Source organism: Schistocerca gregaria, chromosome X (assembly GCF_023897955.1).
Source record: "Schistocerca gregaria isolate iqSchGreg1 chromosome X, iqSchGreg1.2, whole genome shotgun sequence".
Classification (NCBI taxonomy): domain Eukaryota; kingdom Metazoa; phylum Arthropoda; class Insecta; order Orthoptera; family Acrididae; genus Schistocerca; species Schistocerca gregaria.
Window position 1 is genome coordinate 640,128,477 of NC_064931.1, and position 13,113 is coordinate 640,141,589.

General features: G+C 40.1%; 1 protein-coding gene across 3 annotated transcripts in view; it reads right to left on the minus strand.

The window, feature by feature from the left end:
* LOC126298228 (lysine-specific demethylase 7B-like) overlaps positions 1 to 13,113 on the minus strand; it is a 182,137-nt gene that overhangs the window by 103,939 nt on the left and 65,085 nt on the right. For all 3 annotated transcript variants that reach the window (XM_049989533.1, XM_049989535.1, XM_049989534.1), the window contains exon 7: positions 9,086 to 9,190. In XM_049989533.1, the coding sequence (XP_049845490.1) occupies positions 9,086 to 9,190 (105 nt within the window). The remainder of the gene's footprint in view (positions 1 to 9,085; positions 9,191 to 13,113) is intronic.

The window sequence follows — 13,113 nt, forward strand, 5'->3', positions numbered from 1 at the left end:
ACATTCAGAAGGATGTAGGTTGCAATAAGTACTGGGAGATGAAGAAGCTTGCACAGGATAGAGTAGCATGGAGAGCTGCATCAAACCAGTCTCTGGACTGAAGACAACAACAACAACAGGGAAATGATAAAGCAAATTCAAAACTGATAGTAATTATGCTCTTTAGAAGTATATGCCAATTAAGTGGATTAATGACTGAAAAGACCCACTGTGTTTTAATGACAAAATCTCAAAAAAAAAAAGGTGAGAAAACAATTCAAAAAATAACACAGCAATTTCAACAGGCAAAATTTAACAGAAATTAGTATGTCTACAAAAAGATTAATGCGCGAAGCACAAAACAACTTCCACCATCATTTATTAGTGAAAGATCTTGCCAAGAATCCTGGTCCTACACCAAACAGTTATATAGGTCAAAGGCTTCTATTCAGTCTGGTATGGCAACAGAATACAGCAAACGGAAGGCGAAGTTTTAAATTTCATGTTTAAAAAATCATTCACGCATGAGGATCATACAAATGTAGAATTGTTAAAGCATCAGCTAAACTCACATATTAAAGATGTAGAAATAAACATTTTTGATACTGAAAAGCAATGGAAAGAGTTGAAAACAAATAAGCTGACAGATCCAGATGGAGTTCCAATTCAGTTCTATAGTAATTACCCTTTGCCATAGCATCTACATCTACATGACTACTCTGCAATTCACATTTAAGTGCTTGGCAGAGGGTTCATCGAACCACAATCATACTATCTCTCTACCATTCCACTCCCGAACAGCGAGCGGGAATAACGAACACCTAAACCTTTCTGTTCGAGCTCTGATTTCTCTTATTTTATTTTGATGATCATTCCTACCTATGTAGGTTGGACTCAACAAAATATTTTCACATTCGGAAGAGAAAGTTGGTGACTGAAATTTCGTAAAAAGGTCTCGCCGCGACGAAAAACGTCTATGCTGTAATGACTTCCATCCCAACTCGTGTATCATATCTGCCACACTCTCTCCCCTATAACGCGATAATACAAAACGAGCTGCCCTTTTTTGCACCCTTTCGATGTCCTCCGTCAATCCCACCTGGTAAGGATCCCACACCGCGCAGCAATATTCTAACAGAGGACGAACAAGTGTAGTGTAAGCTGTCTCTTTAGTGGACTTGTTGCATCTTCTAAGTGTCCTGCCAATGAAACGCAACCTTTCGCTCGCCTTCACGACAATATTATCTATGTGGTCCTTCCAACTGAAGTTGTTCGTAATTTTAACACCCAGGTACTTAGTTGAATTGACAGCCTTGAGAATTGTACTATTTATCGAGTAATCGAATTCCAACGGATTTCTTTTGGAACTCATGTGGATCATCTCACACTTTTCGTTATTTAGCGTCAACTGCCACCTGACACACCCTACAGCAATCTTTTCTAAATCGCTTTGCAACTGATACTGGTCTTCGGATGACCTTACTAGACGGTAAATTACAGCATCATCTGCGAACAATCGAAGAGAACTGCTCAGATTGTCACCCAGGTCATTTATATAGATCAGGAACAGCAGAGGTCCCAGGACGCTTCCCTGGGGAACACCTGATATCACTTCAGTTTTACTCGATGATTTGCCGTCTATTTCTATGAACTGCGACCTTCATGACAGGAAATCACGAATCCAGTCGCACAACTGAGACGATACCCCATAGCTCCGCAGCTTGATTAGAAGTCGCTTGTGAGGAAGGGTGTCAAAAGCTTTCCGGAAATCTAGAAATACGGAATCAACTTGAGATCCCCTGTCAATAGCGGCCATTACTTCATGCGAATAAAGAGCTAGCTGCGTTGCACAAGAGCGATGTTTTCTGAAGCCATGCTGATTACGTGTCAATAGATCGTTCCCTTCGAGGTGATTCATAATGTTTGAATACAGTATATGCTCCAAAACCCTACTGCAAAACCGATGTCAATGATATAGGTCTGTAGTTAAATGGATTACTCCTACTACCCTTCTTGAACACTGGTGCGACCTGTGCAATTTTCCAATCTGTAGGTACAGATCTATCGGTGAGCGAGCGGTTGTATATAAGTGCTAAGTAGGGAGCTATAGTATCAGCGTAATCTGAAAGGAACCTAATCGGTATACAATCTCGACCTGAAGACTTGCCCGTATCAAGCAATTTGAGTTGCTTCGCAACCCCTAAGGTATCTACTTCTAAGAAACTCATGCTAGCAGCTGTTCGTGTTTCAAATTCTGGAATATTCCATTCGTCTTCCCTGGTGAAGGAATTTCGGAAAACTGCGTTCAATAACTCCGCTTTAGCGGCATAGTCGTCGGTAACAGTACCATCGGCACTGCGCAGCGAAGGTATTGACTGCGTCTTGCCGCTTGTGTACTTTACATACGACCAGAATTTCTTCGGATTTTCTACCAAATTTCGAGACAATGTTTCGTTGTGGAACCTATTATAGGCATCTCGCATCGAAGTCCGTGCCAAATTTCGCGCGTCTGTAAATTTTAGCCCGTCTTCGGGATTTCGCGTTCTTCTGAACTTCGCATGCTTTTTCCGTTGCCTCTGCAACAGCGTTCGGACCTTTTTTGTGTACCACGGGGGATCCGTTCCATCTCTTACCAATTTATGAGGTATGAATATCTCAATTGCTGTTGCTACTATATCTTTGAATTTGAGACACATCTCGTCTACATTCGCATAGTTAGTTCGGTAGGAATGTAAGATGTCTTTTAGGAATGCTTCTAGTGGCACTTTATCCGCTTTTTTAAATAAAATTATTTTGCGTTTGTTTCTGATGGATTTGGAAGAAATGGTATTGAGCCTAGCTACAACGACCTTGTGATCACTAATCCCTGTATCAGTCATGATGCTCTCTATCAGCTCTGGATTGTTTGTGGCTAAAAGGTCAAGTGTGTTTTCGAAACCATTTACAATTCGCGTGGGTTCGTGGACTAACTGCTCGAAATAATTTACAGAGAAAGCATTTAGGACAATCTCGGAAGACGTTTTCTGCCTACAACCGGTTTTGAACAAGTATTTTTGCCAACATACCGAGGGTAGGTTGAAGTCCCCACCAACTATAACCGTTTGAGTGGGGTATTTATTTGTTACGAGACTCAAACTTTCTCTGAACTGTTCCGCAACTGTATCATCGGAGTCTGGGGTTCAGTAGAAGGAGCCAATTATTAACTTAATTCAGCTGTTAAGTATAACCTCCACCCATATCAATTCGCACAGAGTATCTACTTCGACTTCACTACAAGATAAACCACTACTGACAGACACAAACACTCCACCACCAATTCTGCCTAATCTATCTTTCCTGAACACCGTCTGAGACTTAGTAAAAATTTCTGCAGAACTTATTTCAGGCTTTAGCCAGCTTTCTGTACCTATAACGATATCAGCTTCTGTGCTTTCTATTACCGCTTGAAGCTCAGGGACTTTTCCAGCGCAACTACAACAATTTACAACTATAATTCCGACTGTTCCTTGATCGAAGCACGTGAATTGCCATGCACCCTTTGACATTGCAGCCCACCCCGTACTTTCCCGAGGCCTTCTAACCTAAAAAACCGCCCAGTCCACGCCACACAGCCTCCGCTACCCGTGTAGCCGCCAGCTGAGTGTAGTGAACTCCTGACCTATTCAGCGGAACCCGAAACCCCACCACCCTATGGCGCAAGTCAAGGAATCTGCAGCCAACACGGTCGCAAAACCGTCTGAGCCTCTGATTCAGACCCTCCACCCGGCTCTGCACCAAAGGTCTGCAGTCAGTTCTGTCAACGATGCTGCAGATTGTGAGCTCTGCCTTCATCTCGTAAGCAAGACCGGCAGCCTTCACCAAATCAGATAGCCGCTGGAATCCAGAGAGAATTTCCTCAGATCCAAAGCGACACACGTCATTAGTGCCGACATGTGCCACCACCTGCAGCTGGCTGCACCCTGTGCTCTTCATGGCATCCGGAAGGACCCTTTCCACATCAGGAATGACTCCTTCCGGAATGCACATGGAGTGCACACTGGATTTCTTCCCCTCCTTAGCCGCCGTATCCCTAAGGGGCCCCACTACGCGCCTAACATTGGAGCTCCCAACTACCAGTAAGTCCACCCTCTGCGATTGCCCGGACCTTGAAGGCTGAGAATGATCCTCTGAAACAGGGCAGGCAGCTGCATCTGGCTCAGCCAGAGACAGTGCCTGAAACCAGTTTGTCAGACGCACCGGGGAGGCTTTCTGATCAGCCTCCGGGGACGCCTTTCGCTGCCTGCCACGCCTTGGAACGACCTCCCAATCAACCACAGGCAAGGGCTCAGCCCCACTGCGGGCAGCAACCGGGGCAACCACAGCGGCAGACCAATATGGGGACGGACGGGACGAGGTTGACATCCCCGTGACACCCAAGTCCGGCTCCCCACAGTGGTGCCCATTGGCAACAGCCTCAAGCTGCACGACCGAAGTCAGCGACGATTGCAGCTGTGAGCGAAGGGATGCCAAGTCAGCCCTCATCCGAACACAGCAATCGCAGTCCCTGTCCATTCTAATCGATGTTGAACAACAGTTACTGAAACACGAGTCCGTGCCTAGATAACACAAGCAAAACACGCAAAGAATGTATCAACTAACTTGTACAAATGCCTAACGACTGCGCTAAAATCTGCTGAATTTACGATTACAGTAACTAAAACTGTAAATTGCACCTCCTATACGAAACTCACACGCAATTTAAATAAGAATCTACCAAGTAAACACTAAAGCGCAATGCTACAACTGTCAAATACTATAATACGCCCGAAATATATGAATTAAACAATGCAAGTACCCAAAAACACGCAAAGAAATTAATTAAACTATCTAACAAATAAGTAAGTTAGGGTTATATGACTTGCTGCTGCAGCTGCTTATCCAACGGCGGCAGGGAGCACAATGGCTGTGACCAACTGACACTGGCTGTTCAAAACAAAAACAGAAGACAGACGGCTACGCGAATTTACACTATTCAGGTAGTAAGGCGCGACGCTACAACCCTCAAATACTATAATACGCCCGAAATATATGAATTAAACAATGCAAGTACCCAAAAACACGCAAAGAAATTAATTAAACTATCTAACAAATAAAAAAGCTAGGGTTATACGACTTGCTGCTGCAGCTGCTTATCCAACGGCGGCAGGGAGCACAATTGGTCCTTTACTTAGCTAGATTTAGCAAGAATCTCTTGCCCAGTGCTAAGCGAAAGGAAAAAAGTGAAGAAAAGAAGCGTCAGAAAACTAATTCACAGAATTATAGATCAGTATCATTTACCAACAGTTCGCTGCGCAATTCTTGAGTATGTCCTAAGTTCCAATATAATATATTTCCCTGAGAGAGAAAAGCTTCTGTCCAAATATCAGAAAGGATTTAGAAAGCACACTCATGCAAGAAAGCATAGTTGCTGTGGAACTCTGCTAGCCCCTTTCTCGCACATCTTGTGAATCATGAATGAAGGGTAACAAGCAGATCCGTATTCCTAGATATCTGGAATGCATCCGACACATTGCTCCATTGCATACTGTTAACAAACATCTGAGCACACAGAACAGGTTCTCACATATGTGAGTGGCATAAGACATTTTATCTAACAGAACCCAAAAAATTGTTGTGCTGGATGGCAAATGTGCAGCAAAAACAAAGAGATCATCAGGAATGCCCCCAAAAAATGTGACAGAACCGCTGCTCTTGTTCCTGATGACACCCAAATGAATTGTCGCATAAGGTGTGCAGCAGTCTATGACCGTTTGCTGAAAATGCTGTAGGATAAGGGAAAGTGTCAATGTTGAGTGACTGTAGGACACAGGATGACTTTGACACAATTTTTGTGTGTTTTGATTAATGACAGATTGCTCTAGATGGGCAAAAATTTAAGCTGATGCAGATGAGTAGGGAAAAAAAATCCTGTGATGTTTAAATACAGTATTAGTGGTGTGTTGCTTGGCACATTCACATTAATCAAACATAAAGGTGTAACATTGGAATGTGACATGACATGCAACGAACACGTGAGGTTGGTTGTAGGGAAGGCAAATTCTAAAAATTTCAGTTCATTGGGATAATTCTGAGGAAGTGTAGCTCATCTACAAAGGAGATCCTTTCTTGCGTACTGTCCTAATGTTTGCGATCCTCACAAGGTCACATTAAAGGAAGGCATCAAAGCAATTCAGATGCATGGTGCTGGATTTGTTACCGAAAGGTTTGATCCACACGTGAGTATTATGAAAATGCCCTGTGAGCCCAAACAGAAATATCTGAAGGGAAGAAGACATTCTTTTTGCATAGCTCTGTGAAAAAAGCTTGTAGAACTCTCATTTGTAAGAGACTGCAGGCAATTCTATTGCCAATATCGCACATCTTGTGCATGGTCTGCAAAGACTAGCAAAGAGAAATAAAGGCTTGTATGGAAGCATATATACTGTCTTTTTTCCTTTGCTCCATTTGTGAGTGAAACAGGAACGGGAATTACTAGCAGTGGTACATGGTACCCTTCCCAATGCATCATATGATGGCTTGCTATAGTACGTACAGGGGTGGACATAAATAGGGAAACACCAAAAACACAACATGTTACCATGGCTAATACTGAGTAGAAAACCTGTTGGCACTTAAATCAGCTCCCAGTTATCTCACAATGGATAAATACAGGTTCTGTGTTGTTTTCAAGGGGGTATTACACCACTATTCTCCCAATTTCAGGTAATGACAATGGAGGTAGATAGCAAACACACATCACTCTCTTTGAAGTCGACCACAAAGGCTTAATAATACTGAGATCAGGTGACTGTGGTGGGAAGTGGAGCTGCAACAATTTATCTTAAAGCTCACAAAACCTGTCCTGGACAATGAAAGCTGTGTAAACAGGAGCCCTGATTTCACTTCTCAGCATCACCATTGTGGAACAAACACTGTACCACAGGGTGGACCAGAAAAGACAAAATAGTCACCTAATCCCTGATAGTAAGGTGGCCATGCCAAGTAACCATGGACTATCATGATATGGCTGCTCAAATCATCACTGAAGCCCTGCCATGTTTCACTCTTGGGATGTAAACCCACTCAGAAGTTCAAATCTATGAAACAAGACTCATCCGACCAAATGACTTTCTTCCATTGCCCTGCTTCAGCACCATGTTTTCGTGTTATGAACATTTGCATCACTGAGTGGTTCTGGAATTCCCTGCTTACAGAATTTCTTTTGTGTTTTTTTTTGGCGCTGACAGGGTTAGCGAGTGTGACATTCCGTTCTGCAGTGTCTGCTGCTGTCATCCTCATTTTTCATCACAGTCCACTTCAATGACCATCTGGCACAATCACTCAACACACTCCAAGTTGTGACTTAGATGATGATGTTTTTTGCTTCCATGTACACAGTATGAACCTTCAATACTGCGCCTTTTGGAACACCAACAATTTGCGGATCTTAGTTACGGAAACACTCAAAACCAACAATTTGCCGACATTCTAATTCAGTTAGCTCCAACACAATGCACTCAAAACTACATAGAACATTGACCTCACCACAAGCAACACTTGCAATACATTGACTACACTGCACAGGTGTTGTTCGTGGTCAAATACAACAACACAACCTGCAGACTTGGCTAAAATCTGCATTTACTTTCGAGCACGCATTTCTCATGCTGCTTCCGTATTTTTGTCCAACCCCTGTAAATGTCGATGTAGATATACTGGGGAAAAAAAGGAAAGGACAAATGTTTTATGAAATGATTTGTCAAAAAGTAAGAAATAAAACAGATTACAGAAATATTTGATCCACCTTTGCATCATGCTCGAAATCATGTACAGCATATAAGGTGCTTATTGGTAATTTAAATTGCATTATTTAACTCATAATCTTACAATTTTTCAAGAATACTAGAGTATATTTGCTGTAGTACACATCATTCAAGGGGGTGTCAAAGTTCCTCTAACCCCTTTTATTTTTCGCTTGTAGACAAATCATTTTAAAAACATTTCACTTTTTTTCCAATTTCTTTCTAAATTTCATGTTTCGTTCTGAAAGCATTAAATATAATTTATTTTTATATTGATCAAAGTTCTATTATTTTTAATTATCCAGATTACTTTCAAGCACTTAAATATCTTCTTTGCAAAATCAGACCTCATGATGGTCAAATTGGTATCCCATTTGTCCATTTTCCACTCTTGACTTAGCAATGAAAATTCTATTGTTTGATTTCTAGGGAGTCTTGCTTCTGCTCCACTCAATCATTTGATGAAAAAATCATTAAGTAAGATTGTTGGCAGCATAATTCAATGTCTGGTACACATACATGCAGAGCATTTCCTCTTTCTGCATCTTATGTATTATTTACTCACACTTGTATACATAGGAAGCTGCTTCAATGAAGACTGTCAACTTTCTTTTTGCCTATCAATGTCAAGTAGCAGCAGTTTCACATAAACTGACAACTTTATTGTCGACGAATCAAGTCTCAGCAGAATTTTAGGTATTCCAGAGACACTTTCATTTCAACACGCAGCCTTACATTTTAACACATTCATGATTCAGTACAGAAACATCAGTTACTAAACTGCTATTATGGTTATTGCCTTTACAGTCAATCAAGAGCAGTGCTTTATCTGGTCTCAAGCTCTGTTCTGGCACCATCGTCATGACAGCATAATTTAATAAATGCACAAGTAGTAAGAAGGCTAAAAGCTTCAAAGATGCCGTCACCTGGACTGAGGGAGATTATATGTAAGTTATCTTAGAAGTTCAGCAGAACTTTCTGTTAATTTTTATGATCCGTCCTTACATTTAAGACTATCTTATCTGTCCATCTCTTTATGATTTTATGTTTGAAATCCAGATTTTCAACATAAGGCAGTGTGATAGACCTTCTAAATTTGGTAAGGAGATGCAATGGACATTTTTTTAAAAACATGCATATTTTTTAAACTTTTTCTTCCATGTACTGATGACAAAATATGCACATATGGAAAAGAATGTTGTCACTGTTACAGTGTCTAACAGTGAAAGAGCAATACATACTGCATAAATATCCGAAATAGGGTACTTGTTGACATTTAGACTTACCTGGTCTCCAAAGAACATTTCGCTATGGGTGGCAGATAATGTCCATCTTTGGTACAGTGACAGGTTAGCAGGGGTTGGCTTTATCAGATAAAAAATCTTCTGACCCTGGGGATAAAAATAGAAATATGAAACACTATTTCTCCACAATAATGCATTAGCAAGTTTCAATCACACGATCATTACTGGTCACTCTTGTTTACAAACATTACTGTAGCAGCCATTGCATGTATTTTGAACATAATTTTATTGCTTACACTCACGACAGGCTCTTTGATTGGGAATTCGCATTAAAACCAATTATTGATTTCAGAGGCAAGACACTTTTGTGTCTGACAGAGTATCAGCACTAAATGGAAGTATGTAGATAGCAATTATTTATTTTGATTTAATGAAATTGTATGGGACATGCCACATTTTGGCATACATAATATTATTACAGTATTAGATGAAAAGCTCACCAATGGTTCTCTTCATACCTAGAAATGAATCAGTAAATGTTGTTCTCCAGCATCAATAAACAGGCGATGAATTTAAATCTGACTGAAAAGGGTCACTGATCTGCTCTTGGGTATTTGTCCTGATACACATTAACAATGGAGCACTAAACTTAACAGACAATTTCTTGTTTTCTCTGTATCTGTAGATTACAAATATGTTATTGTGAAATATTCCGAGTGTAAAGTAAATAATGTAATGAACAAGATTTTGGATACACACTGCTTCTATCTTTCGGTGAGTCATCGCCTTTATTCATAAATAGGCCTAATTCGTTATGGAAAACACTGTCGCTTAAAAAAGAAGAAGAAGAAGAAGAAAGAAACACACTGTATATAATTTTCTACACACAAATCATGCAAAACTGTCTTCCAGCATTTAATCAGTGAAAACAAACATTTTAAATTCCTGAGAGTGAAGATGGATTGCAAGCACACTTACTACACAGTGGAAACACTGTGGCACTATTAAAACACACTTCTGTTACTGAACCTGAAACATGATAGCTTATTTTCATTCCATTATTTCCAATGCTAATATATTCCAGAATAAATCTTTGCCATAATATGGAATACTATTAGCCCAGAAAAGGGCACGTGTTCAATTTTGCTGTCAGTCTGTGAAATTGACGTTTCAAGAGTCTGAAAATTCTAACACAGACTCCCAATGAAAATATATCATTTGTAGTTAATAACATGGATTCACTCAAAATTAATATCAGTGACCATAAGAAGAAAACCAACTGGCAATTAGATGGCATTTCCTTCAACTATTGAAGGAAGGAAGGAAGGAACATTAGGATTTGATATTTCGTTCATACCAGACCTAGAGCTTAGAGTTAAGTCCCTGGTGACTAGGCAGTAGGCTTCTACAAAGTTGAAATTAAGTGAGGTGAACCAGTAATTAGACACTGAACTTATATTTTGGAAGATCTGAATTCCATTCCACAGCTGGCCACCACAGTTCTACGTTGTATGTGTTGTTCTAACTTACTTTTGAAAAATAATGTGAAGGTTTCTACATTATGACCATAATTTGCTGCTCCAACAAAAGTACCACTCTGTCTCTCAAACAGCATACACCAAGATGTTCAGAACAGATGATAAGAGTTTACATATTTAAAAATAGAAGTTGACACAGGGAGTGAAGCAAATTAAATAGACACTAAAGTAACAGGAGTTTTATCACTGTTATTTATGTTTACCCACCAAAAAAAATCGAAATCTCTAAAGCATTGGTTATGCAGAACACTTCTACAAGTCACACAATAACATAATAGTTTGGCATTAGCAAGAAGCTTATGCTGGATTTCAAATTTCATAGTTACTGACCATAAACAATACAAATGTATTATTCCTCACGAGTTAAGAGTTCATTTTAAGAGAGACAGACTACCATTTACCATTATAACTGGAAAGAGATAAGCGGCCACAGTACAGAAATTTTTCATCATCAGTGACTGAAAAGGTGCGTCTCTCTTCCTGCCTCTAATAGTTTACACTGCCAGGTGTTCATGATGCTTGGAATAAACATTTACTAATGACAATTTCTATAAATGCATTGAGAGAGAAAAGGTAACTATTCCAGTGTTTGTGAATCATGTAAACTATAACTTTTGGAAAAAAAAAAAAGGTCACGGGATGGAAAAAAGAAGAGACTGGGATTTAATAGCCTATCAGTGACATGGTGATTCACAAGTCTAGTTCGAACTAGGTTGGAGCAGGAATCCAGCCATGACCTTTTCAGAAGAACCATTCCAGCACTTGCCTCAATCGATTTTGGATTATAACTGAAAACCTAAACCTGGATGGCTGAATGTGAATTTAAACTTCTATTAAAAATAACACGTTTCTTCAGGGAACAAGCCCTCCCAATTTTTTTCAAGGAACAAGAACAATGAAATGGTATTCAGATCCCTTCCAGATCACACATGGCCACTCATTTATGTGGCTTAGCACATATAAAACCATTTTGTTTCCACTATGGGAAAATATCCTAGTTGCAAATTGTGTTGTTGACAAGTACCAGCAGTAGCTGCACACAAGTTTTCTTTAAATACTAACAATTTTTGCTTTGTTCTATTTACATTGAAATATATCATCTACAACTTAAAGATCAGATAGCACAAAAACTTTCTTTTAGTCTATGATGTTGCAGGCACTGAGAAAAGTTCCTTCTCATAAACAACTTTATAATAAAGCATAACATGAAACCCCCATTCCAACACATAGGCTTAATTTTTGTGAAATTTGGTGCCAAACACTAATTTGGCTATGTCACACAAGGAACAGGTCACCACAGCTCCTCTTACCCAGATTTCACCCCTTCTTTTGATGCTACTGTGATGGAGGTCAGAATCGCGACATCCAGTGTTGAAATCAAGAGGTTTTCTTGTAGATGCCCACGGAAAATGTTTCACAGATACCACCACTCATAATTGAAATGAAAAGACCTCAGCTCAGAAGGTGGTACAAAGGATGACAATGAAATCATCCCTTTCCATTTCATGGTTAAAAATGCAGGTCACAATGTAATGAGCAACAGGAAGACATTCTTGACAACCTTTGCCTATGCTAACATCCTCAAACATTACAGTTCTCCAGGAGGGCATTGTGGGGGCTGCATACTCTTTGGACATGATCCCAATCCTTTGAAATGGAGTACAGCTACAATTTTTTGCTCTTGTCTAATGGTTGGAGCCACTAGGGACCATTCAAAACCATTTGACGAAATTTTAACACGATCCAAAGCAGTGAAGGGTCCTTAACCTTTTTCAGTGCTTCTGTTCCCATGACATGATCACACCGGTGTGCGTCATTGACACATGAGAATAAAACTGAAAAGGGTCCCTCTAAAACCCCCCAGTTACGCAAAACCCTACGCACCCACATTTATGGAAACTTTTAAAATGAGAAAACCTGTGAAATACTCCCAGGCAACTGATCTCAGAAGTGAGTCAAGTTGTTGCCTAACTGCAGGTGCCTTGGGCTATTTCGTAGGTTTTCTCTGTAAAGGCACATTTTAAAAATGATCAATAAATGTGAGCTAGTGCCACCACAAGATTCACTGAACTGTAACGTCTTCAAGGGACCCTTGGCCATTTTATTCACACATGTGTCAATGCTGCACTCCTTCATGATTAAGACCACAGAGAAAGCGTAAGGCACCTTCGCTGCTTTTAATGATGTTCAAATTTTGCTGAATGGTTTTGAACAGTCTGTAGTGGTTCCAACGTGTCACCAGATCAAAAATTATTGTCATACTGCATTCCAAAAGGGTGATATCATGTTCAATGAGGTAGCAGCCCTGTGATACCCATAGAGAAAGGTTGAATCATTCAAGAGGTGTCAACAGTGTCAAAAGTTGTCAAGAACATTGTCATTTCACTCATGACACTGAGAATTGTTATTTTTGACTGTGAAATATGTGGGAATTAAAGTCTCAAGGAAAAGGTGGTTTCATTGATGCCCACTGTGCCACACTGAAACATTTAAGTTTCGATCCAAGTGAAAGCGTGTCCGAAATGTTTTCCT